This window comes from Scaptodrosophila lebanonensis, unplaced genomic scaffold (assembly GCF_003285725.1).
Source record: "Scaptodrosophila lebanonensis strain 11010-0011.00,11010-0021.00 unplaced genomic scaffold, SlebRS2 tig00000096-arrow-pilon, whole genome shotgun sequence".
NCBI lineage: Eukaryota > Metazoa > Arthropoda > Insecta > Diptera > Drosophilidae > Scaptodrosophila > Scaptodrosophila lebanonensis.
The window spans coordinates 1449595-1476085 of NW_022060567.1; the positions used below are offsets into that span (position 1 = coordinate 1449595).

At 39.3% G+C, this 26491-nt stretch overlaps 3 protein-coding genes and 1 long non-coding RNA gene across 12 annotated transcripts in view; 2 read left to right on the forward strand and 2 right to left on the reverse strand.

The window, feature by feature from the left end:
* Positions 1–5061: 5061 nt before the first annotated feature.
* LOC115627537 lies at positions 5062–5888 on the reverse strand. 7 transcript variants are annotated; one of them, XR_003995699.1, is made up of 3 exons: positions 5798–5888; positions 5614–5744; positions 5062–5525 (listed from the first exon to the last, which is right to left on the reverse strand). XR_003995699.1 is itself a non-coding variant. In XM_030523245.1 (3 exons), exons 2-3 carry the CDS (start codon positions 5732–5734, stop codon positions 5338–5340), a joined length of 288 nt encoding a protein of 95 aa, XP_030379105.1. In that variant the 5' UTR covers positions 5735–5744; positions 5798–5888; the 3' UTR covers positions 5062–5337. The 7 variants fall into 7 exon arrangements, 6 of the variants coding, with proteins under 6 accessions (XP_030379105.1, XP_030379104.1, XP_030379100.1 ...); XM_030523245.1 differs by having other exon boundaries at positions 5062–5504; XM_030523244.1 differs by having other exon boundaries at positions 5062–5507.
* Positions 5889–6849: 961 nt separating this feature from the next.
* Positions 6850–26491, forward strand: part of LOC115627532 (Kv channel-interacting protein 4-like) — a 41300-nt gene continuing 21658 nt past the window's right edge. Inside the window, exons 1-3 of one of the 3 annotated variants that reach the window (XM_030523233.1) lie at positions 6850–7637; positions 8709–8750; positions 25948–26139. In XM_030523233.1, coding sequence (XP_030379093.1) covers positions 6953–7637; positions 8709–8750; positions 25948–26139 — 919 coding nt within the window. In that variant the 5' untranslated portion in view covers positions 6850–6952. Of the gene's footprint in view, positions 7638–8708; positions 8751–25947; positions 26149–26491 lie in introns of all 3 variants that reach the window. The other 2 variants (XM_030523234.1, XM_030523235.1) reach the window with 2 other exon arrangements.
* On the reverse strand, positions 8616–9219 carry LOC115627538 (mitochondrial import inner membrane translocase subunit Tim13-like). Its single transcript, XM_030523247.1, has one exon. It carries the CDS (start codon positions 9170–9172, stop codon positions 8876–8878), a length of 297 nt encoding a protein of 98 aa, XP_030379107.1. The 5' UTR covers positions 9173–9219; the 3' UTR covers positions 8616–8875.
* LOC115627540 lies at positions 22145–22831 on the forward strand. The gene is made up of 2 exons (XR_003995701.1): positions 22145–22275; positions 22329–22831. It is a non-coding gene; the product is annotated as an uncharacterized LOC115627540 (long non-coding RNA).

Consider the following 26491-nt stretch of genomic DNA (forward strand, 5'->3'; position numbering starts at 1 on the left):
CCACAATCGCCTTCAACTGATGCTGCTGTTGCCGCAGCTGGCCATTCTGGCCAGAAACTGCTGTTTTCGATGCCGTCGTTGCTGCTTTGCTTGGCATTGTTGTCGTTGTTATTTGTGGCCGGATATTTATAAAATAATGTCAACAAAAATCCAATTTCCTTTTACCTTCCCGTTTGAATATTGCGCATACTTATAGGTACGGTAGTCAGTGTCTTAAAATTCATGCGACGCTTAAAGCAGTTTCGTTTTGGACTCTGGAGGGTGGAAGGTGGCTCTGGAGCTGGAGTTCGAGTTGGAGTTGGAGAAGGAAGCACGGGCGGCGCGTACTTGTGAAGTGCACTTGACATTTTACTAGGATTTTCTATAGCATTGTTCGAGTTGTTGTAGTCGCTGTAGCTATTGTTGTTGTAGGCAGCTAGCTCAAGTGCAGGCAACCACAGGTTTGTTCAGTTAGTCAGCCAGTGAGCCAGTGAGCCAGTCAGGCATTGAGCCAGTCAGGCAGTAAGTTGGGGCAACAGTCTGCAGTCAGCTTTCGCCTGGTTGCACGTTTTCTGCTTGTTTAGTTAAGCGCTTTGGTTGCACACGCACGCTCCTTCCCCCACTACATATACAGAATGTACACTGGGAGAAATAATCATAAATAAATATTTGACTTGAAGCTCTTTGCCCCAATATCCTTTGGCCCTTTTATAGAAATTTCCATGTTTTTATTTTCATTCTGTGTTTCCATTTTGTGTTTCATCCGTTGATTATTTATCTCATTACTTTTTGAAAAGCCAGATAATGAAGGTTTATGCCGTTTATTCCGATATTTAAATGCTTGCTTTCTGGTACGAAAAAACATAGTTCTGCAATCTGGGATTGGAGATCTTTGTAGAAAATGGAAGAGTTCAATTGTTCCGCTTTTAATTTGAATGTTCCCCTCTATTCGGGGCTGAATTTTCAAAAACTAAAAGTGCATTTTGCAATGAGATTCATTTGAATGTGCTGTTGTACTAGGTCATAAAAAATATCTTTTATTACTCATTAAACGCAAGCTAAATTCAAAGAATGTTAAAATAAGGATTACAAATCTGTATGTTATGGCGCTGGCTTAGTTTGTTCTTTGAATGGGATATTATAGAATTGTAATCAATTGCAGTTATCTAATTATTATTTCCATCTAACATACTGGAAAAACTTTGATTCACACTTGCTGATGATTTAGTACAGTGTATACTCGATGCAGCACCAGCTGCATGCCAGATTTATTTTCATAATAGTTTCTTAGGAACGCTTCCGCATCAGCTTCGCCCTCAGATTTCAGCTTGCGGCTGCAAAGCAATCGAACAGCAGCGGCACTCGCTTTAACAATCTTCCCCACAGTGTTCGGGCCATGATGGCCGCTTGTGTAGTTTACCTTTTGAGCGGCATATCCGTTTTTCGACTTCCGCCACACTCCATCAGCCGCACGACTGCTCAGATGCTCGACTGTTCGACGATTATTGTGTATTGTTATAATAAAGTTCAGCTTCATTTCCTTGCGTCAGTATTGCTTTTAATTTCCAGGCAAAAGTAACAACAACAATAACAACAGCACCAGCAGCGGCAGCAGCTGCAACAGTAAGAGCTTCTAAAGGAGCTTTGCCTTGCTGTTCTACTCCATGCTCAAGTGCGTTTAAGGATGCGAGTCCCGAGTCCTGTTGTGGGTCGCCTGTCCTTCCTTTTGCCTTGGCACAAGCATAACGTTGAGCCGCATTTTCTTACCCCAGTTCGCGTCGCTGAGTTTCTCTTGCCCCAGTGTTCTTGCAACTGCTTTTGTTGTCTGCCCATCGAAGTGTTAGTGTTTGCCTCGTCCTGGCCTGACGTCCCTGCGACCCACACACCTGACCTTCAGAATTTACTTCCAGCGTTGTCGTCGTCGTCGTCGTTGCTGCGTAAACTGTAATTTATTTCAATCCCATTTTAATAGATATTTATGCATTTGTTTATTTTTTTTTTTTTTTGTTTCCTTCTGTCTCTCTGTCCCTGCTGCAGTTTTTAACGGTTGTACGTATTGTCGACATGTCAATAAATTAAGTTTTCTTAACGCTTGATTTGTGCTTGGTGCTCTTGACGTGGCCATGAATCGAGACCTGTTCCAAGGCTTCGAGCAATTGTATTTTCGATTTTATCAAATTGAAATTCAGCGAAGCGCGAGAGATGGAAATTGCGTAGAACATATGGAATGAAGCGCAGAATAAACGGGGGGAGGAAGCAAATCATGAAATGAAATGACAGGTATTAAGTACATATTTACCCAAAGCGCTCAACGAAAAATGAAATTAAACCGGGCTTGTTGCTTGCGTCCAATTTATTTCATACGAAATCTTGAAAATCCACCTGATTTGGAGCATGCCTGGGCAACTCTAAAAGCCCGATTTGTGGGTAAATGCTGGAAAGCCAGAAGCTGAGCACCTTTTAGCATATCGGCTTTTCATTCCGAAATTCTATTGTTATTTGGAAGCAATTACTAATCGTTTAACTGTCAGTTAGGGTGCAAAGCCATTTGAATAAATCTAAATCAATGGAACAGCAGGTGTAGCTAATTCCGTGCAACTCAAATTCGATAATTAAATATGCTTTTTTATATTTTAAAAAGATTGGCTGAAAGCCCTGCAAAAGTCAAGTAAATATGATTGCAATATATTTTTATATAGAACTAGATTAAGCTGAGATTAAGACAGGAAGTAGGATACAGATATGTATTCAGATATGTTTAAACCAAATTCATTAAGAAGTGCTAATGAGTTTCTAAAGGTAAAGAGCTCGAAATTGTATTTGTGGAAAATGTTTTAAGTCTGCAGGCCACCAACTATTTGCTTAATTTTTGACATAATATTTAACGCGATAAGTTCGCAAACTGTTCGCTGAAATGAAATTGTATGTAAAATACGATCTTAAAGCGCAAAAGGCAATCTGACAAAAATATATATAGAATATTGAAAGGAAGATGCCACAAAATATAAATCAGCTTCCAAAGAGAGTTTCTGTTTCTACCAAGCTTTCCACAAACAATAAATTAAAAACATGCATATTGTTGTTTAATAGAGTGAACGTATTTTCAACAATTCAGTTGCATTTTAATAATGGCATAGTCAGGTAATTAATCATGTATAGTTATACACATAGTAGCTCATAAATTTAGTGATTATTGCAATTGTTCTCATTTATTTGTAATTGAAGTTAGCTAAAAATTTAGCACGAGTCATTAAATCTGAAATATATTCTCTTATTCAGATCTGCCTGTAAGCCGTCTTTCTCATTCCACAACTAACTTCAAATAATTTTGTGAGCCTTGAGTTTTTATTTGAGTTGAGATGAGCAGCAAATGCGAGTCAGTAGAAAATGTTTGGTCTGAGACTTAGACTAACTAACCCCTAGGCCGAACTGCCAAATTATTCATGATGCTGTCGAATGCAATGACAAACGTTGCTGCTGTTGTGATTGTTGTCGCTGTTGCTGCTGTTGCTGTTGCTGTTGCTGCTGCTGCTGTTGTTGTTGTTGTTTGCCGCTTTCAAGTGCCCCTTGGGTGCTGCAAGCTTAAAAGTTAAACGAGCAGCAAACAAGCCAATGGGACTAAATGGAAACATATTGGGAATTTAAAACGGGAAACCAGAGCACTCAGTTTTCTTAGAAAAATGCCGCCTAACAACGAAATCGCATTAAACGGTTTTCGTTGCTGTCCTCTCCAGTACTGTTGCTGGCAATCGCACGAATAGCCGACAACTAATGGCTGGAGTGCATAAATCATTTAGGAAGCAGGTGTTGAGCAGAGCGCGGTGTTCCTTCTATCCTTGTTACTGTAGGTATTGTTGTTGTGTTGCTGTTGTTGCTGTTGTTGTCACAGAACTTGCAATTTTGCAAAGTGCCAGAGACACAGAGACAACACATACTCGTACAATTCGACACACTCGACTATAAACTGCTGCTGTGCACTTGCATAAGTCTATCAATAAATAATAAATTTTTACTTCATTGAATTTGTAAAAGCAATACATTCGAGCGCACTCCGTGAACGATGCGTGGAACATGGCTGTGTGGGGTCGGAGGTGGAGGTGGAGGTGGAGGTAGAACTGGAACTCGAACTCGAACTGGAACTGGACGGAGTCTGATGCAGAATGTTGTGATGCATTTCTCTTGCCAACGACACATGAAACATTCAAAAGCGGATGGGGGCCACAGTCAGAGTCGGCAAACAGCGGGGTCTCCAGCATTCATCCTTCTTTTTTTTGTAAAACGATGTGAATGAGAATAAAGGGGAAACAAATTCAGCAATAGTAGCCCCAGCAGCAACTTAAAACTAAAATGCCCCTTTCAAATACATATTTTGAATGAATTGCTAAATTGCTAGAAAAAAGAAACATTTCAACGAGAGTTGGATGCACTCTATGATCAAATATTGTATGGCACTTGCCATCTTGATATAACTATCAATATAGTTTTTTAAGCCGTGCCGTGTTCATTATAGAGCAAGTAGAATTCAATTCAATCGGCAATAAAACTGTTTTTCATGTTTCAAAAATGCTAAAAACAGTAATGCAGTTAAATGTTTAAAATGAATTAACGAAGCTTTTCACTTAGTTGCTCAAATTTCTAGCGAATGGTATTCAAGTAGTCTATAGGATCTACGACCCAAAGGTAGAGTACCTGGCTTTCAAGAGCTATGCTCTAAGTAATCGGAAACCTGGACAACAGCTCATCTGATCTTTTCCCATCCATTGTTCCGCAAAAAAGAAATACATTTGACTTTATGCTTCAACTTTATATATATTTTCTTGTTCTTGGGCTAAAATTTTTCCAAATCGCAAAAGAATCCGATATACAAGTTAGTATCCGTACAAAAAAAAAAGGTATTTCTGGACTTCAAATAAGCTCTTTAAACATTGATACGAATAAAGTTGCTTTCTTCAGTAGTTACAAATATAAGGAAAACGTTGCTTCATCCTTAGACAGTGTATGAGAATACAAAGGAGGCCATCAAGCGGAAGGCGATGGCGTTGGCGTTGGCGAGGCAGCCAAGTGAACGAGAATGTGGTCAGATTGGGCTGCACTCTCTTTTATTTTGGTTTGGTTCTATTGTCTAGTGTCTAGTAGGAAGTATGTGTACAAATAATGGCCTGTTGCTGTGTCTATTGTGGCTATTTTTGGGATTATTTTAAAAATATATTGTTACCGAAATTTGGCTGCACTTTCTGATTGATGGCAGGCCACCATTTTGCGCTGCCATTAGCACACATCACCAGGGATTATCATGACTGTTCCAACGGGCCTCGGTGCCTGGGATCTCACGGCAGCGTGGTTGAAAGCTCGGCTCGGTTATTTGCATTCCCTGTGGGTGCTCCTGTCGCTGTCCTGTCCGCAGCCCCTGTCCTGACCGCTGGCCTTGTCCTGAGAGGTGCCCTGGCCGCTGTCGTTGGGATTGCCGGGTGTGGGTGGAGCCCGATGCCTTAGGTCTTCCGTCTGGTCCGATTTGCATTTTGGTACTGCTGAGAACGTTCATAGTGCTTTTGTGTGCTATCATAGAGGGTGTTTGAGGTATACAGGCTCCAGACTTACTGGCGAGCATCTTTAAGTGTTCCCCATCAGCCTTACCTTGTGCATCCTTTTTCAAATGGCAGGCCGGAGAGCAACGCTGTGGTGGAACTTCTGGCAGAGCGCACGCCCGATCGGGATACGGACCGATATAGAAGGGATTGAACGGCTTGTCGCACATCTTGTGGCTCCTGCAACTTGCTGAAAGTCCTGACGAAATTAATATTACTATCCGATTACTTACTTGCCCTCAGCTAGCAAAAAGTGGCTGCCAACAGAAAATTTAATTTCAGTTTAATTTCTTATTCCAAGAGATGTGTTCCGAGAGAGATGTGCCCCAATAATGAATACATGTTTCAACGAAAATCGAAGTGCCTTGAGCTTTGTCTCATAGGCTGCTGAAATTTCAAAGTAATTATCGACATTTATTAAAAAAAGAATACCCAAAATTTTACAAGTAGTTATGTTGTATGGCTATTATAAAATGTGTATAAATATAGGAAGGCTCATCACTGAAGCTATTCTAAATTCATTTATTTGGTGTTAGTGGTGGATTCTGAATAATGGTGATTAATAATATTAATAAGTATATTTTTATTTGCAATTTGCGTTCGCATTCGACAATTCAATTTGTTTTGGCCCTTTCCCTTCACTTCTGATACGCATAAAAGGGAAAGTTCTTTAAGTATTTTGAATTAAATAAGTTGCTGCTTTTAAAGCTTTTAACAATTGCTTATTAATACTATAACTAACAATTAAAATAACGCTAAGAAAGCTGTCCATGTGTGTGTATACATATATATAGTTGTATATGAGTTTGAGCTTATATGTATGGCTGTCTGTTTATATATATATATATATATATAATACATATGTACACTATATATATTTGTATATAGTTATCTGCTAATATTGATGCTTTTAAAACTGGTCTGATGTTAAAGTCTTGTCTTGTTTCTCTCTCTCTCTTTCCCAAACTCTCTTCCTCTCCATGCAGATCTTGCAAGCATTAAAGAGATTATCAAAGAGACGACTGTGAGGCAGAGAGAAATACACAAACAGCAGAGCTTAAACAGCATAACAAATACGCCCGCAGTGCCGCATAGCATACACATAGAAAATGTAAATAAACCAGTGAGGGCCGCGTGTAGGAAAATGCAACTAATACAAGCACTAAACACTCGAAAAGCGCAGCGCCTAACAAAACTAAACTAGCCAGAGAAGGGCAGAGAGCAGAGGCCAAGTCGAGCCAAGTCGAGGCCCAAAGACGAGGCCAAAGCCGAAGCCGAGCCGACTCGAGCCGATCTAAGCCGCAACAGTTAACAGAGACGGCAGTGAGAACGGCGCCGGCCGGCAAACAATCGCAAGTTCAAGCAATTTAAGAGAGCGAGACTCAACCATGGCTGGTCCACAGGTGCAGCACACTCAGCGACCCCATAGCGCATATTACACGGGCCTCAACGGCAGTGGCGGCGGCAGCGGCGGCGGCGGCGGCGGTGGTGGTGGTGGTGGTGCTGCTGCTGCCGGCATGCCTTCGAGTGCCTCACACACAGGCCTTCACGCTCTGCGGCAAGTCTCTAACGAGACAGAGCTAATCTATCGTGGCAGCCACAGCAATGGCACCGTCAATGAGATACATCCAACTGGCAGTCGAGGCATCGGCATTATCCAACAGCAGCCGCACACATCACGGGAGGCGCGCGCACACGCTCTCGCCCATAGTGGCAACATCGTGAGCATAGCCGGACCGGGTCCGAGTGCTACAGATGCGTTAATTGGCACCATTGCCACCAATAGCGGCACCAGTTCGGCACTGGCGACGAGCAGCGGAGCCGTCAGCGGAGGTCTGAGAAAGTCAAACACGCAGCGCAGTATCGAGATCATTGTGGATGCCACACAGTGCGGCAAGATGAGCAGCTCGGGTGGCGGTGGCGGTGGCGGGGCTGACACCGATGCGGATGATGTGGAACAAGGCGGTGGACAGGAGACTATGCGTAAATCTTCACGACATCGCCATCGGCCGCTGCATCGACGCTTGATCAGCTATCTACGCAGCCTCTTTCAAGGCAGCACCGCCCAAAATGGTAAGCAAAAGGGGTAGACTATGGCTGAACTGGGTGCTAGAGGTGTGTGCGTGACACGACATGATACAAAACGCGGCACACCATCATCATTTCGCATTGTTTTTCTTTTGTTATCTGTACACCTAAAGTATCTTGCTAAACCAAAAACTACCCGATATTAGATCTTCACATTTTTGAAAAAGCACTCCAATATCAAAATAATGCAATTCTGATATCAAATCGCTTTCTATTTTTCAGCTGTAATGAGCTAACTAAAGTCTAAAAATATTAACAATGCGCCGTTCATTTAGTTAAGCGAATAATTATAGAGTATATATATTCTTGAACAGTATGACAAGAGAAATCGATCTAGACATGTCTGTCCGTCTCTCTGTCCGTCTGGATTAATTCCTGGATTTCGGAAACGGCTGAGTGGACTTTAACCAAACTTGGTGGGTGGACGCTCCTAGTTTCTAGTCTATAAGAGTTTTTTATTATTTTTTGGATTTTGATTTACAGAATTTCGTCAATACTGTCCACATTTGAACAGCAAAATAAACCAAACTCTATAATTATCTACTTTTGTTTCGAATCTTATCAAAATCTGTAATTTCTGAGAAAAGTTATTAGCGAAACAATTTCTCTCCAGCACTGCGCTCACAAACTGAAGCATTAAATTAGCTCTTCTTCTCTTTCTCTTTCCCTCTCCTAAGGGCGCCACTGAGTTATCAGTGGCGGAAGTTTGTCTGGGTACAGGGTATTTCACTGTCGGGCTTGCTCGACTAGAGCATTGCTACGTTTCCATTTCCTTTTCTATCTGAAGCAGCACATAAATATTGATATATTAGGTACGGGAATCATTTTATTTAAAAAGGAAAGCACACTTAAGGAGTAAATATATTTACTTGTGTGGTGTATATTTTAAGATTTCGGACATTTTCTCGTGTCACGTCAGAATGAAGTATGATAAGCACACACCTCTATTTGCATCCCCTTGAGTAGCTTGGGGCTGATGGGCTATAACTTGATTTTTGTGATGCAATTTAGTGACAATTACTTTTTTCTTCTTTTTTAACATTTATTTTGGTTTAGTTTTGAGGACACTTCTGTTGGCCTGGCGCTGCCTTTCCAAGCGTAAGCAGTCGCGGTCATCTTTGTTGTTGTTTTCCTTCCCCCATACCTTTGCTACTAACTACAGTGCTTACTTAAGGCATTGAAACCTGAACTAACACCTATGCTTGACCAGCACATAGGCGGCATTATGCGATATCTTGTTGTTGCTCATGCTGCGCAGGCTTTGGCTTCAGATCCTCCGACTCCTTGTGCACGCGATTGCTGAACGTTTGCGAGACGAGTGTCCAGGAGTCCATGAAGCGGTCCATGCACATGGAGATGCATTTTTGTTCAGCTGCATCCAAAGTGATGCCTGGGCGGTCGATGCACTTTTTAAAGCATTTCGTCGTCATTTTCTGGAGCAGCGCCTGCACGGAGGCCAGGACGAATTCCTGCTTGGCACGCGCCATTAATTTTGTATGCACCTGAGTGCTATCCTCCATAATTTCGCCTTCAGTGTGTCCTGTGTGTGTGTGCGTGTGTGTTTTTGTGCGAATTCTGAATCTTTCTTTCGCGCTTCTACAAAGAAAACAATTTCAAGTTTCGCCTTCTGCGTGTTTATTATTATTTTTTATTTTTTTGACAACTGTGTATCTGAAAACTGTGTGTATGTTGAAAACTCGTGTTTTTCTCGCCTCCAAATATGCTCAGCCATTCGTTTCCCATGTTATCCCTATGCTCGGTGTTCAGTGAGGCGTGTCTGCGCCCCCTTTTTTGGTAGCTGTCTTTGTCGCTTGGCATTGCAGTCATAATATTTTCAAATGCGTTTTTGCTCGCTACCATATTTTTTGTTGCCTTTTGTGTTGCGTTTTGTTTTGTTTTGTTCCTCATATGACGGCAATTGCTGCTGCATGTTTTGTTGTTGTTGTTTGTTTTTGTGCATGGAGAGCGCGAGAATAACGAGCGTTTTGATTGCGGGCAAATCTCTGCATCGTCCCTGCTATTGCTGCTAAAAAAAAAAACAAAACAAAAACCCGCAAAAGCCGCGTCTGAAACGCCAACGCGTTTTTGCCATCCCCCAAAAGTATGCAACAAAGAAGCGCATTCCCTTGCTTGTTGATTTGATAAATTATTTGAAGAGGTTGATGTTGCGGACAGTTTGGAGGGGCCCTAACCTTATCAAAGGATTGCCAGACGCAAGGCTGTGTACATTAACTGAATTAAAAAAATATATATTAAGAGCTAAAAGAGTTCTAGGAATACTTTATTGCTTTTACTGTCGCAAGGACATGTACAAATGTGTGATAAGGATTCCTAGAATATTCAAAGAAAATGCTGTGGCCACCTCCTTTTGGCAAGTTTAAAATATAGATATGTGTGTATAGATATTAAAAAGAACCATGTGAGAGAATCTGCCGAGAACACCTACCTAAGTTGTAACAGCGTTTAAAAATAAAGGATGTTAAAGAACTCGTGTGACAGTTGGCCGTACACACATTATAAATAAAAGAAGCACTCTACACTGTTTCTACAGCATTTCTTCTCCACTCTTTTATGATTTTAATAGGTAAGGTAACAAAAAATTAGCTATACCTTATTTAACAAATGTTCTTCTATTATTTGTAGATAGCAAATTATTTTATGTAACTTTCAAGAATTGTTTTTTTTTAACTTTTTTTTCAGCTAGTACATCACATACAAATTGTATATTGTTAAGCCATGAATCGATCAGCTTGTAGCTTAGGTTTGTAATACTCAGAGGGAAGAATGGTGATGGGTACATCTATGATTGGCACGATGAAACGAATCCAAATCCACATTTCCCTCTGTTTGTCTGTTGCAATAACTACTCCCCCCATAGTCTTAGAGCTGTCGTAATTAAAATTTGTATCAAGGCGTCCTTTTTACGGACACCGATGATATGTCTAAAGAAAGTTCCAACCATCAACTAAAAATTTGAAATTAGAATTTCCTGTAGTTCATTATTTATTATTCAATTCAAATTATGGGTATTTATGTTTACGAAAAATATATATTTTAATATTACTACGGAACACTTTACCTTTTTTGTTTCATTATAGCCATTTATAGTTTTAGAAAGAAGTCGCCTTATTAGATATGAAATGCTTTCTAGCAATATTCTCAATATATTTAATATATTCAACGAACCATTTGGCGTGAGCGGTAGTCAACGAAATGTAATATAAGTAGTTTCACATTTTTTGTGCATCATTGTAATTCAATCGCAGAGATGGCTCAAATAATTGATGATAGGTTTCATTCAGATTGAAGTTCTCAGCAGCAATGCCTCTCAATCGTAGAGAGAAATTGCATTGATTGTTTTCCCCGAATGCGCTCAGAATAAGATACTGCGACTTTGTGATTGTTGTTGTACCACCTTCGGGCACATCTCTTTGGTTTTGTCAGTAAGGATCCACTTGCTTGGCTTTGTTAGCCGTCCCGTTGCCTTCTGTCTGTCGTCTGTTGTCTGCTGTCTGCTGCCTGGTGCCTGGTGCCCTTTGCCCCTTCAGCAGTTTGCAAAATGATGAGCTCAACATAAAAGTTGCATGCCAAGCTGAAATTGAATGCAGAAAACTGAAAGTAAAATAAAGCTCGCTTAACGCAAAAAACGTAAAGAGGAAATCAATATGTAACACAATATAATATTTGTTTGCTACTCGGGGCTGAATTGAGTGACGAGCGAAAGCTCGAGTGCGGGAAAGGGGCGTTGGTGGGTTTTGATGATTGCTGATGTTCCTGCGACTTGGGTAGCTGCTTTGACAATGACAAGAGCAACAGTAACAACAATGACAACGGCAGGACACAAGAACGAAAGTTGAAACTCTCGAGTGGAGTTCGACGCTCACAGAGTAGCGTCAAAGAGAACTTTGCATGCCATACATCCAACCCCCACGTCTACGCCCCTCATCCATAAATCCACCATAAAGTAGACAAATTTCATTTTACAAATAAGTGCATATATATATATATATATATATATATATATATATATATATATATATATATATATATATATATATATATATATATATATGCACTTATTTGTAAAATGAAATTTGTCTACTTTATGGTGGATTTATGGATGAGGGGCGTAGACGTGGGGGTTGGATGTATGGCATGCAAAGTTCTCTTTGACGCTACTCTGTGAGCGTATATATATATATATATATATATATATATATATATATATATATATATGCCATATATGCCATATATATATATATATATATATATATATATATACGAGTATATACACAGTATATATGTATATCTATAATCGGCAGCATAGCATTTGGGCTGCCTCTATTAAGGCGACTGCCTTCTTCCCGGCTGCTCTCGGCCTGGTAAGAGAATCGAACAGATTCCTGGGAGGCAGTGACTGCAGCGTTAAAGTTTTATTGAAAAAGTTTGATGAATGACAAGCTTTTGGCTTTTGCTGCCACCCATTGCTATTGCTATTGCCATTGCCATTGCCATTCGCCAGTTCCAAAACCACCATCTGCCAATTTTAGTTAATAACTGGAATGACAGCGCGTAAAATACGAAATCATTCAAGTTGGCGGCCAAATAATAGAACTTTGAATGGGCGACAGCACAATTTCGGCTCAAGTTATTTTGAATGAGATCCAAGTTACTCTTGGAGTCTTTAAATGTGAAGGCCACAGCAATAATTTTGCAATAATACTATATATATGCTGACTGTGAATCACATTTGCGGATTCTTATGTGAACCTTAAGCCAAAGTTAGCCAACAATTTATTTCAAAAAATCTTCAAAATATTTAAGCACATTCGAATATTTTGTATTATATGGTACTTTTGGTTATTTTTAGAAATGCGCGCCTTGACTCGAACGTTTAATTGATTACAATAATAAAGCGGTAATTTGTATAGCTTGGTAGACAATTTAAGGGCTATAGCTTATATAATTATTAAAAGTGTTTGATAGGTCCAAAATTATTAACTTGTTTTATATAAAGCACGTGGTCACACTTGTTAATAATAACCTTTTGATTTTGAATACAGTAAAAGCTGTCACCGACTCCGTAAACAGTCAGTCTTATTTTATTTTTATACCCTGTACCCGTAGGGTAAAAAGGGTATATTAGGTTTGTGCAAAGTATATAACATACAGAAGGAAGCATCTCCGACCCCATAAAGTATATATATTCTTGATCAGCATGACGAGAGAAATCGATCTAGACATGTCCGTCCGTCTGTCCGTCTGTCCGTCCGTCTGTCCGTCCGTCTGTCCGTCTGGATGAACGCGAAGATCTCAGAAACTATAAAAGCTAGAATAACCAAAGTTGGCATCCAGATTCTCCTAGGTCCGAGTAAGGACGAGTTTATGTTTTTTTTTTTAATTTTCCCCCCCTTCCCCCGCTACAGAAGTTCGTCAATAGCGTCCACATTTCAAATGCTACCTAAACCAAACTTTGCACACATAATTAATATAAAATTGTCTACTGTTGTTTAAAATTTTATTCAATTCGGTCAATTCTAAGAAAAGTTATTAGCAAAACAAATTCTCGCCAGTACAACCCCCCCAAACTGCAGCAACAAGCTCACTCTTCTTCTTCCTCTTTTTGCTGCTGCTATGGGCGCATATAACTCAGTGACGGAAGTTTACCTGGGTACAGGGTATTACACTGTCGGGCTCGCTCGACTGTAGCGTTCTCTCTTGTTTATTTGTTTATTTTATTTTATTTATTTATTTGCCTAACAGAATTAAAATTCGTCCTTCCATTGATCTTGATAGAATACTTTTCAAGTGACTGTTGATGGCTTTAGATCCTTTTATTTTGTTGACGTTATTATTCGTTATTATTATTAATCTCAAGACGAAACCTATGCTTTCCTCAATTTAGTTTCTTTTCTTTCTACTGGATGGATAATTGCTTTAGAATAAGATTTCATTGGACATTGTTTTCAAACGCAAGCTTGTTTATTTGAAATAAATAATAAAAGAAAATGACCTTCTGTTGAATAATTCTAAACAAACGTTCGGTTGCTTTCTACCTTTTATTTAAATCGAAATAAAAATTTGCGACCTACTGTTTTGCATTTTGGCAAAGCTCGAGCTTGAACAAAAGATGTGCAGGATGTGCATTTTATTCCGTTTATTTTTTTCTCTTCTTTTGAATGGCAATTGGTTTATTTAATTGCTGCACTTGAGAGCAGAATCAACGCTTGCCATCCTGCTGACTTGACTCATTCAGCCAGTTTCAATTAATTTTGCGATGCATGCGACTGCAACTAGATACACACGCAGACAATCGAGTTACTTCACATAATAAAATGCAGCTAAATTGTAAAAAAAGAGCACACAAAGGGGGAGAGGGGAAGAGGGGAAGAGAAGCCGCAGAGGTTACTTACAGATTGCAAAGTATTGCAGAGAAAAAGGTAAAATAAATTGAACTCGCAGTCATTGTCGTGTCGCTTTGGCAATTCCATTTGCTGTCGACTGCATTTTATGGCTGCCGCACACAATTGAGTTTATCAACACAGCCGCACCAGCAAGGATTGTTCAACACTTGCCAGCACAACCGCCCCTGCATTAGCCAATCAGCCTTGCCTCATGTTAGATTCCCTCTTATCCGCAGTGTACTCCGCAATTGGTCCATTACAATCACTGAAAGCTTTTCGAAGATAACCTTAAAGATTACAAACTGACTAGCTTAACATAAAAATAGCCCATTTGGCTCACAATAGTACGTCTCACAAAATAACTCAGAAGCATTCCCAACTCACGGTTTTAAGATATTTTTGTCCATTTTACCAAAAGTCTACAAACAAAAACCACGAGGACTAAGCATTTCTGCTGAAAAGTGAGTTAAAAATAACCAACAGTTGGGCCCCCAGAAGCTCTTCACTGCAGTCTCCCATTCTTTTTATACTAAAGCAGTACGTAAAAAGGTATTTTCTTTCGAAATATATTTTTGTTCCTTTGAAACTGGAAATAATTTTGGTTTCTGCAAGGATTCTTTTTTGCTCCGAAATCTAAATGATGCTTTAGCATTTTCAATCGGAAAGAGTTGGGTTACACTCCAGAACTTTAACAATTATTTCGTAAGCTCAATCATGATTGGAAATTGTTGGAGATCAAGCTACCTATATTATCTAATAAGTCCAATTGTCTATGGTCAGGATGAACTGAACTCATTTTTAAAGATACGTCCTCCGTATAATTTTTCTTTTAAGTTGCACAGCATATTACATTTTTTACTGTGTTCATTTAGTTGGAACGCAAATTAAAATCTTAAACAAATGTCTTCTAGACAACGAATCCATAATCGAATCTTTCAGCCCGTTCATTTTGCAATTATGATTTCTACCAGTCCGATTTTTCATGTCCTTTATCCTCAGACCAAATGGCTAAGACACCAGCTTGGCATCACTGCTGCAATATCTTTTACCTGTGAGCCAGCCCTCAGGCAACTCAATCAAAGGTTTGGCTCTGACATTTGCCCATTTGTTTTTTCGCTTATCGCAGTCTTTTTTGTGGCTGCCATTATTGTTGGTCCGTGTTTGTCTTGCATTGCTTTTTGCCTCGTCCTTAAAGTCTGTGCCGTCCTTTGGTGCACTTCATAATTTCTTCGTTTCGCCCTTCAGTTTCAGCGCTCCACTGGCTTCGTCGCCCCTGGGTAGGTAATTGAATTTTGTGTCTGTATTTTGTGGTTGCTTTCATCATCCTCCCCTTCCCCCCCTCATCCGAGGTTCCAGCTCTGCGCTTCATTTTGTGCATTTTATGGCAAACATCGAAATTGCTACTGCTCTTGTTTGGCTTTAATTATAATTGCATTATTGCGATTTTGCCTGCACGCGGACAGGGGACAGGGGACAGGGGTTGGAGGTGGAGGTGGTGGCTGGTGTGTTTGTTGTTGCTGTTGTTGCATTTAGTTTTCGTTGGCGGCCGCAGCTTAATTGCAATGCGACAACAATTTTCCAACCTTGCCACCAACACGCACAAATAAAAATAAAAAGGCGACAGACAGCCAAGTGGACTCGTACACTTCAAAAAACGGGGCGAGAGTGGGGAATGTGGGAAAGTGGCCGAGTAAACTGACTCTATTTTAAATTATTGGACACTTTGGTCAATCTAGATATACAACTGTGATTGAAGGAGGAGTTGCGTCTGCAGTATGGAGTGAAGTGAAATTTATTTAAATTAAAGACATATACTACAAGTATAAAGCACGGGCCAATGGCAATGCGTGCCTTAAACATAGAAAGACTGGGAATACTTTGCAGCTACAGAGTGGGGCTGAAAAGGTAAGCTTGACAGATTAGTTCGGCAAAGATCTGAATGGATATATATGTGGAAAGGTGCAGTTGGGAAGTCATGTCTGGAAAAGTACGAGTTGATAGTACCTAGAAAAATATATCCCTGTTGGGGTATGACTAGGCGAAGGCAACGTCTGTGCAGAAATTGCTTGAAAACGAATGTCTCCTAATATAGGGACTTTTTAATTTTCAAGCCTCATAAAGACCAATTAGTTTAAAAATAAGATAGACACAATTAGTTGAAAGGTGTTTCTACAAAAGAAAACTTAAATGTTAGGTAGGGCTTTCAATGGCATTTCGGTTCTCTCAGTGCAATATGTTTTGTGCTTAGGATACGTCTTGAAAGCCGTATGTCGTTGTTGTTGGTGTTGGTGTTGCATTGTCTTTGCCACACTTTCACTTTTCACTTGCATTTAACTTAAATTGCAAAAATGTCAGCCACTGGCCTGCACTTTGAGGCCCGCTCTGCACGCTCCGCTCGTCCTTCCATCCTTCCATCCGTGCATCCGTTGTTTACCCATGCGTGTTTCTCTCTCTCTCTCTGTGTGTGTGTGTGTGTTTGTGCGGGTTTTACATTTAAGTGTCAGGGCTGCCACATTTTAATTTATTTAAGCATATACCGTCAACGGGACGCACTGCTTCGTATTGCAATGCACGTTTATGCCATGAAAATGAGTTAAGTGCGTTTCTTCTACACCCACTGCTCCACCTCTTTCACACGCGCATCCTGCGGCACTTTATCCTACTGATTTTGCAGCAGAGTTTCAGGTTTCAGGTTGCTGGCGAAAAGGTTTTTTGGGACTGCAAATGTGCGTGCATATGCCAGATACATGCATATTTGCATCAAAAGTTTCTTCATTCATTTTGCGACAGATAGTGTGCGTGTGTATGTGTATATATATATGTATATAATTGCGTGTGTGTGCGTGTTCGTCTTGGCAAAGTGCACAAGTAAGCCAGTACCTCAACCGTTGTTGTTGTTTCACTTTTTGTTGTAGTTGCTACTGTACTCAAGCTTATCCATATCCACAACCACAACCATATCCACAACCACAAGCTCGTCGACTGACACGCGTCAGTAGTGTCGGCTTTTCTTGTTCACAAAACCATTTTTCTTGCCAGCGATGCCGCAATTAGCAAGTAACGTGTTTTTCATTGTTCGGAGAAAGGGGCAGACTTGTGTCGGAAAATATATTTCAACAATGGGATCAAATCGGTATCACAAATATAAGCGTTATCCAAACTAACTGATCATTGAAAAGAAATTCTCGTCAGCGCATTACTGCTTGTGGAGTTTTGGATTTAATTCGTTCAATTAATATTAGCATAAAAAGTAGTAAGTTATGTTGTTACTTGTTGTTACTTGGCTTATTTGAATCAAAATCAATATTCTTCGAAAAGGTTAGCTTATGAAAGTAAACCTGGAAGGCCGATCGTGTACAAGAACTAATGGAAAAGTAAGTCTTTGAACACAGTATGTCTTCTGGAGACAATAACTGACAGGTACATAGTTTCTTGAAAGTTGTGCCTAAAAACTCAAAAGCAAGAGTAAAGACCTTTCAGACACTTCTTTAACTTAGAATTGACGAACATTTTTTAATTGGCAATAGCATATAGAAATGAATTGGCTCATTATTCATTTTCATTACATTTTCGACCAGCTGCAACAATGTGGCGTCCTATCTTCCTCTTCCTCGACAAAGTTTGGCAACGCGTTCGACTTTTCTTACAAATGTTGCACATACGCAACGTTGGACGCGCAAACAACTTGCCAAAGGCGTGCCTGTGCGCCGTTCCGTCAGTCTTGCAATCTATCCGTCCGTCCATCCGACTGTTTGTTCGTCTTCCTGTCATCATGTCTGTGCATGTATGTGTGTGTTTATGTGTATGTGTCTGGCAATAAAATGCAAGCCGCAAAATAATACGAAATTAAACGAGATAAGTGGCACATACGAGTATATAGAGCCAAAAGTTGTGTATGTGAGTACGTGTGTGTGTGTGTGTGTGCTTGCGTGTAAGTGTGCTTGTGTGTGTATTTTCCTTGCTGCAGCACTGCGGAAAAATTGAAGCGCACTCAACGCCTTTTGTTCCTTTTTACGACGCCTCCGCATTTGGGTTTAACGACTTGATCAATTTTCATGTGTGCAACATTTTGCTGCTTTGCTCGTCGTTTGTAAAATATATTTTTGGTCTCACCCACAAATTCCATGTGTGTGTGTGTGTGTGTATGTGTGCGCGTACAATGATGTGTGTTTTACGTTTAGTTTTTATGTGCGCCATGCGTTTTTAACGATGCGACAAAGGCGGCAACTTTCTAAAAAGCCAGAAATGTTTTATAATGTTAATAACAAGACTATGCACAATTGCGCAGCGCCTCTAGCGAAAGCCCTTGGCCAATTAATATAAAAGGCTCATCAGATCGCACGCTTCTTCTAAATTGTTTAAGAAGAATCCGTAGAATGATACATTATTTAAAACAGAATTATGTTGATAAATGGGTTGAAAGGCATTCATAAATGCAGCCTTCATTGTAAAGACTAATCGCTCTAGAGACTCCAAATTATGTATTGGCATCATGCTCATTTCTAAGCAGAGATAGAACAGATATATCTAGAAATGGGGTCTCTTCTTCGTTTTTAACACAAAAATGTGTCTTCTTAGAACACATAAAACAAACAAACAAGTTCCATCCATTCTTTATTTGAGAAATACAAGTACGCCACAGCTTTCTGACGAATTGTTGTTGTGTTTGTTTTACCATTTGCTTCATTTATTTTCCGCTAAATACGTTCGTTCCGACTCCCTTAATGCTTTTTCTCAATGCATTCCCATAAGAAATTTTTAGTTTTATAAACAATAATTTTAATTAACGAAATGATGAAAGATAATGAGAAGATAAGACGCTTCATAAATTGTGTGCAAACAGATTGGAAAAGTGATACAAGAATGTTTAAAACACTTTTCGCTCAACTTTAAAAACTTAAATGAACATCAACTTTGAAAATGTCCTTAAACACCAAATTTCTTGTGTCTTATTCTTAGAACCAATTTATTATTATCGACTGCCATTAGTAACATTTTAGAAGATAATTTTTATACCCTGTACCCGTAGGGTAAAAAGGGTATATTAGGTTTGTGCAAAGTATGTAACATACAGAAGGAAGCATCTCCGACCCCATAAAGTATATATATTCTTGATCAGCATGACGAGAGAAATCGATCTAGACATGTCCGTCCGTCTGTCCGTCTGTCCGTCCGTCTGGATGAACGCAAGGATCTCGGAAACTATAAAAGCTAGAATAACCAAAGTTGGCATCCAGATTCTCCTAGGTCCGAGTAAGGACGAGTTTATTTTTTTTTTTTAATTTTCCCCCCCTTCCCCCGCTACAGAATTTTGTCAATAGCGTCCACATTTCAAATGCTACCTAAACTTTGCACACATAATTTCTATACAATTATCTACTGTTGTTTAAAATTTTATCAAATTCGGTCAATTCTAAGAAAAGTTATTAGCAAAACATATTCTCACCAGTACAACCCCCCCAAACTGCAGCAACAAGTTCGCTCTTCTTCTTCCTCTTTTTGCTGTTGCTATGGGCGCATATAACTCAGTGACGGAAGTTTACCTGGGTACAGGGTATTACACTGTCGGGCTTGCTCGACTGTAGCGTTCTCTCTTGTTCTATTTGGCTGATGAAAAGCTTTTTCTGAGTATATTTTATTTTACCTGACGCCAAATAAATTCTTAAGACTTTGAACTCTGGCGGTTATATGAGAACGTACAATTGTGTTTTCTTTGCAACAGGGTTCTATAAATGAAATTTTCTTAAATAACTATTTCTAAATTCAAGTAGGTAAATAATTGTTTTGAAAACATTGAGCGACTTTTCTTTCATACTTAGTGAGGACGGACTGAAAGTACTTGAGAATAATGTTTGGGAACAATTTGACATATTTATATTTTACTTTGTTTGCTTAAGCGTTAATTTCATTCGCCCCCGCTTTCTGTCTATCCTTAGTAGTCAGTCTTACGCTGGCGGATGGAATACGTAAAGACTTTGGCTTTTAAATTTTGCACGCGCGACTATTTTTAAAAATCTCCATTGGATAATATGCTTGCACAGCGACACACGCTCACGCACAGACACGCACATAGACACGCGCACAGACACGCGCACGCATGTTCATTTACTTTAAATTGAACGAAAGTAAATATTTTTGTTGGAGGAAAGAAAAACATGGGGGCATGCAGTCAGGCAGGCAGATCTAATAAAAGTGCGGCAAACAGCGCCTGAGTCCGAAGCTGTGGCCGGAGCAGTGGTAGTGGAAGTGGCAGTGATGGGAGCAGGGGGGTAGGCGGGCGTGGGGCGGGTCCTGAGGTAGAGATATTGGCCAAACAAGTGCGGGTGTCGACGGTTGTGGTTTGTTGCATGCAAAAATATTTGCACTTGTAGCTCTGCTGCATTTCCGCTGCAGTTTGCTGCGTAACGGAAACGGAAACATGACACCTGCGCAGCCGCACACACACACGCAGACACACAGACAAAGGCACATATTTAAACAGCCGCAGCACAACGTTCGGGCAAACAAACAAACACACTCACACAGCCGAGTCGAGATAAACAGGAACTTATTATGCGAGCGCATGCAATGCCAACTGCTGGGCGTAGAAAATTGGGCGGGGCAGTTGTATGTGTGTGTGCGCTAGAGGAGGCCGCGTGAAATTCAAATATTTCGCTCACGTAGCCAACTTTAAAGTTTTCATTTGGATCAAATAAAAAATAAGCTAAAATGTATTGCAATATAAAAATATATTCTACAATACAGCTAATTCTGTTTATACACGGTAGATCGGTTCCAGAAACAACCGTGTAAAAAAGCCATTGATCATATGCAAAAATAGGTGATTGGTTCCTTATCTCTAATGAAATATATATGCAATTTTTAATTTTCAAACCGAGTTATATCAAAATCGTGTAAAAACAGAATTAGGTGTGTACTCTTCTAGTTTTTTTCTCCTTTCATTTTAAATATCATTTTGGGTACGGTTATCATTAGGAAGCTATGAATGAATGATTGAGCAAAGTTTGTTTCGTAACATGCAAATTAAATTGAAATTTGTGCTTCCATTATAATCCACCAACAAGCTTTTGTTTGAATAGAACACTTTTCAAGCATTTATTATAATTCTAATCGGAGTTCTACAATAGTCGACATAGTCGGAAGTTATGCTTAGATTTGGATTAATCAACACGCCTTAAAACCCATACAGACTCTCAAAATGAATATTATTTTGCAATTTCAGAAGTATTTAATTCCAATTGACTTTAACTGTTATTATTATTACTGTTATTTACTGTTTTTCTCGCTCACGAAAATCGAAAATGCTCATCTCTAACTATGTATCTATGTGCTTTATCTGCAATTACAACGACAATGCTGCACCTGATCCTTCTCTGGCCCTCCCCCTCTCACGAGCTGACTGCATCACCTTGTTTATTGTCATGCTTGCAGCTGCATTGCACAAACACACACACACACACATATATATACAAACACACCTGCATATATACAGTTAACACCTTGACCTCTGTTTGGCCAATTGCAAAAGTTTTTACCCCCATTTAGGCGACACACAATGAATGCATTTCGTTTCACTGCATGCCCAACTGTCATTAACAAATGACAGTTCGCTTATGTGTGTGTGTGTGTAGGTGTGTGTACAGTAATTTTTTTGATGGCATATTTAGGAAGTATTCTCAAAACTGACTTGTGTTAATCTGCAAACAACAAAAAGCACCATTCAGCCATAGAGTCATCATATCAAAAATTTTTTCACATTGTTGTGAAATTTTCGGAGCATTACAATCAAGATTACTGTCTCTTGGCTTGACAAATCATATAAATCTGATCAACATTTACCGTCATTTTGGTTATTAAGATAATTTCAATTCTGAATCGGAACGTCAAATTAAAGCACAGACAGGTTGTAGCTCTTGCTAGTCAATTGTTTCCTTTTCTTTAAAACGCTTTTTTACAAAAGACTAACTCAAAATGTCTTGTGGAGTATCAAAAGAGGAAAAACATGTTGTTCGGATCTAGTAGATGTTTGAAAAATTCACGTTTTCATTGAAAAACATCTCAAAATATTTGCTGAGTTACAGAACAATCCATATATTTCAATCATAAATTTCTATTCAATTTGGAAAATAATACCCAAAATCAAATTTGATTCTTCGAGTAAAAAATTTGAATGCATTCAGTTTTTCAACTATTTGGAAACTATTTAATATAATAGTTGTGTAAGTAGGAACTTTGTCGTCAAAGAGCCTCGCTTATCTGAATATCTCTGCAGACTTACAAGCAATTCACCCATCGCAGTTCGAAAGGACGAGAGTGCTGTTGTTGTTAAACATGAGAGCAGAATGCTATTGTTTCAGCACGCTAAGGAGCATTGCAAAAGCTAACACTCAGTTCAGTGGATCGAAAAGTGATGAGGGCGAGACATCAAATAAACATTTTTGGCTCCCATTCAAAACTCTTTTGGCTGCTACTGCTGCCAAAGGATTGGGTGCGCAAACCAACACTTCCACACAGGCTGAAAAATCGCCCAAAGAATAATACATATGTTGTGTTAATATGTGCATACCAATTTTAACACTTTTACACGGAATTATTATTTTTGAAAGAAGTTTGAAAAAAACAATGACCCCCCACCAAAGCTTTGTAATCACATTTCGATGCCCTTTTAAAGCCTGACTAGAGACCATTTGCGGCCTTTTTCTAGACCAGGATTTGTTTCACAAGTATATGTAGTAATAAAATAAAAAAAATGTGTTCCACATTAAGAAAATGTGATCGAATTTCTTTTCAAAATAAGTTAATTACTTTAGATACACAATCACACACTTTAGGATTACTTGTGCATACTTCCAACTGAGCAAATATATTGTTGCTTGCAAGAAACATTGAAATGTATCTGACATTAACTAGCTACGACTATTTAATGTATTTTGAAATAAATAATTACATGTATATATAGTTAAATGTTTAAGATTTTGATTTAGTTTCGGTAAGTCGCTTTCCTGCTCCTGCACAGGGACGTCTGGCGAAGCAATTCAATGACTACATATGCAAATCAGACACACATCAACGGACTTCAGATATCTTTCGGGGGGTTGACAGGCAGTGGCTTCTCAAACCGATGTGACGTAGGTGTGTGACGTATTTATACTATATATAAAGTAATTGCGCATCTTTGGCTTCACTGCATTACAAGCTGATTTGATATGTTGTCTCCAGGTACGCCTCGTACGCCTGCCCGAGACAACAAAAGGGAAAGCATCTCTCCCAAAATAAATAAATAAGAATAATGTGTAATTATAGATTTTGTGTGGGAGTGTGTATTTTTATAAGCTACGCAGGCCTTCTTGCACAGGCTCTGCCTATTGTGGCCTGACTCGTGTGTGGCCTAACGTCTATTTATAACAGAGCGTGCTGTTACTTTTATTGTCGCATCATTTCACAACGACACCAGCGGTTTTGGTTGCGAACTCCCATGAGCAATTGTTTTGCATATTTGGCGTTTCTGTTGTTGTTATTTTGTATTTTTTGGACCGAATGTGCTATGCTGACAAAAAAATGTTCACTGAACGCGCTGACAGCTTCGTTCGTGGCGTAAATAATTCAGACATTTATATCTGTTGAAATAATATTTGGTTCTTTGCTATTGTTGCTCTGTTGTGTTGTGTTTGTTCAGTTCAGTTTAGTTTGGTTTGGCTTTGTTAGTTCGTGTGAAGGGCAGAGCAGAAATGGGAAAAAAGTGGAAAGTAAAAAGCAAACACAAGCCTCGCAGCCTGCAACTCATTTTTGTGGCAATGTGGTGGCACCGGGCCGAAAGCCCGAACAAAGGCTAGCTTGAAAGTGTTAGGGCGCTGCATAAGCAGTACATGAATATATATTAGAATTAATGCATTTCGTCAACATTTTGGGCACAAAGTGCAATGCGGAAGGCAGCAGAGACATCAAGTAAAGCACATTTTGGTGCAAAAGTGCGCTCGCGTGGAAAGACAATGCATAGTAAAATGCAAGATCATAAAAAATAAAGGGAAAACATGAAAAATGGCCAGTGCAAAGGAAAATTTGCGTTACATATTTGTGCTTGAGGCATTATTCGAGGTTTTCTCTTCTACTTGTATTTTCGTTTTGCTGCATTTTCCGTATCCACAAAAAATAAAAATGCTCATGCGAATAATGCAAGGCGACTTTGTATTAGTGTGTGCGTGTGTGTCACGACATAAGCCAGCTAACAAATTAAAAACTAACGCCAAAAGCAACGGGCGCTGCCAAGCTGGGCGCTTAACTTTTTGCATCTGGCGTAAATTTTCGCAGCTCTCTCTTGTGTTGGGCCAACCAAGCGTCAAATAGTTAAAGCAGCAGTCCTCCTCCATTCAGGCTCCATTCACCTCCTTCCCTAGCAACTCTCTCACGTGTATAAATTCGCGTGTTTTCATGCATTTTTAAGCAGCCATTTGTCAAACGAACAGAACAGCAGCAAAAGGTAAATCAACAAAAAGTGTTGCGCTCTTTTGTGCGCCAATACAAAATGCACATGCCCGGCTAGAGATGAGTAGGGTTCGTGATTTTTTAAATGCATACACGCATCAATTGTACTGCATGAATATTTTATGCTACATTTGTACGAATAATTAATTTTTAAAAACACACCTTACCCCAACTCGTTGGAGTAACGAAAAGAATTGCGGGCTTCTGCGCCAAAGTAATTCCTGACTTTGGCTCTAAATATATAGATATTTAATATTTATGTATAGATTGCCATTGGATGACTATAAACCAAAGTCCATTTCGATTTCACTAGACTTGTTAATGCACAGAATTACTATTATTCGAATTAGAATCAAACTCTTTTAGCTCTGTATTTTGTCAAACTTCAATTAAATAGAATTTTAAACAAAACATATAGAAGATAAACAAAATGTTTAGTAAAGGAAAACAACAAGATAATGGTTTAATAATATTAGCAAGCTTAATTCAATTATAATGTGAAATTTTTTATAATTAAATGATAATGGTAATGAAGCCTGCAAATTGAAAACTCAATTTTCTCTCATCTCTAACTTATTTTATTTGATCTTCATTGACAAATTGCAGCTTTATATACAATCAATGGACACACGAATACACTTAAATCACCATATTTAAGTATATGTGTGTGTGTATGTATGTATAAGCATATAGGTATATATGTTTGTGCATATGTTAAGCACTGTTGGACGGGAAAGTTTTAATTAAGTAAAATTGAGCTAAACGAACTTTCATGCTTGCACCTTTTTAACGGCTCCAAACTAAAGCCCAAGCAACCACATTAGAGCGCCAAAAGTTGGGCCACAAAAATAATGAAAAGCCTGCCAAAGCTTCCATTTGAAAGTGTTGGCTGTGGGCGGTCGGTAAGGGGCAGGAGCAAGAGGAAGAGCAAGAGGCATGACGCATTTGCCTTTACAGGCTGCCAACCCGCCTGCTTTTATATTTTCAAATTTTTGTCAAAAAGTTGTGAGTCTTTTACACATACACATACACATATACACACATACACCCACATACATACAAAGTAAACTGTATAAAAAGGCGCAGGCATAAAAAAGTTTGACAGCAAAAGTACTTAAAGAAGTTGCAAGTCAATTCAACACTTGAAGCGGCTCAAAAGATAAAAATCGAGCAAAACTTGGACGTGTGTGTGCGTGTTTGTGGGTTTGTATTGTGGTGTGTATGTGTGTATGTATGTGGCCCAAAGGCCTGCCAAGCAAACAAATAGACATGCAGACAGACAGACAGATAACCAGTAATGATAAAAAATAAATATAAAAAAAACTGTGCAAGCAATAAACAAGCCTATTCTCATCTTGACTTTAATCTTGCTTCTGAACATTCCCTTTCTCTTTACCGTTTTGCCACAGATTCCGAACTCGAAGAATTTGAGACACCAGCACGCTACAGGCCCGACTCGCTAAGCGCTCTAAGTCGCGCCACCCGCTTCACAGAGGACGAAATCAAACGAATTTATCGCGGTTTTAAGGCTGAATGTCCCACGGGCGTCGTCAAGGAGGACACCTTCAAAGTGATCTACTCGCAGTTCTTTCCACAGGGAGGTTCGTGCGGTACAGTATAACTTGTTTCGTTAACATTTTGACTTGACTAGTGATTTACTAACGCTTGCTCGTTTACTTCCTGTTCACATATGTATAATCGTATATATACAAACAACAAAATTAACTACATACTACTCGTACTCGTATATTCGATAAGTTACCGCCATTGCATAACAGTTGCAACCCTCGATTACAGTTGAACTCAACCCGAGACACACAAAATCAGACAAACCATATACTCGTATTGCATATCAGCTATACACGTATAAGTATTCGTATTTCTAGAACGTGTGCCCGTTCCCACAGACACCGCCTTTGCGCATACGCTCACTCATCCTAGCTCAGAATCAAC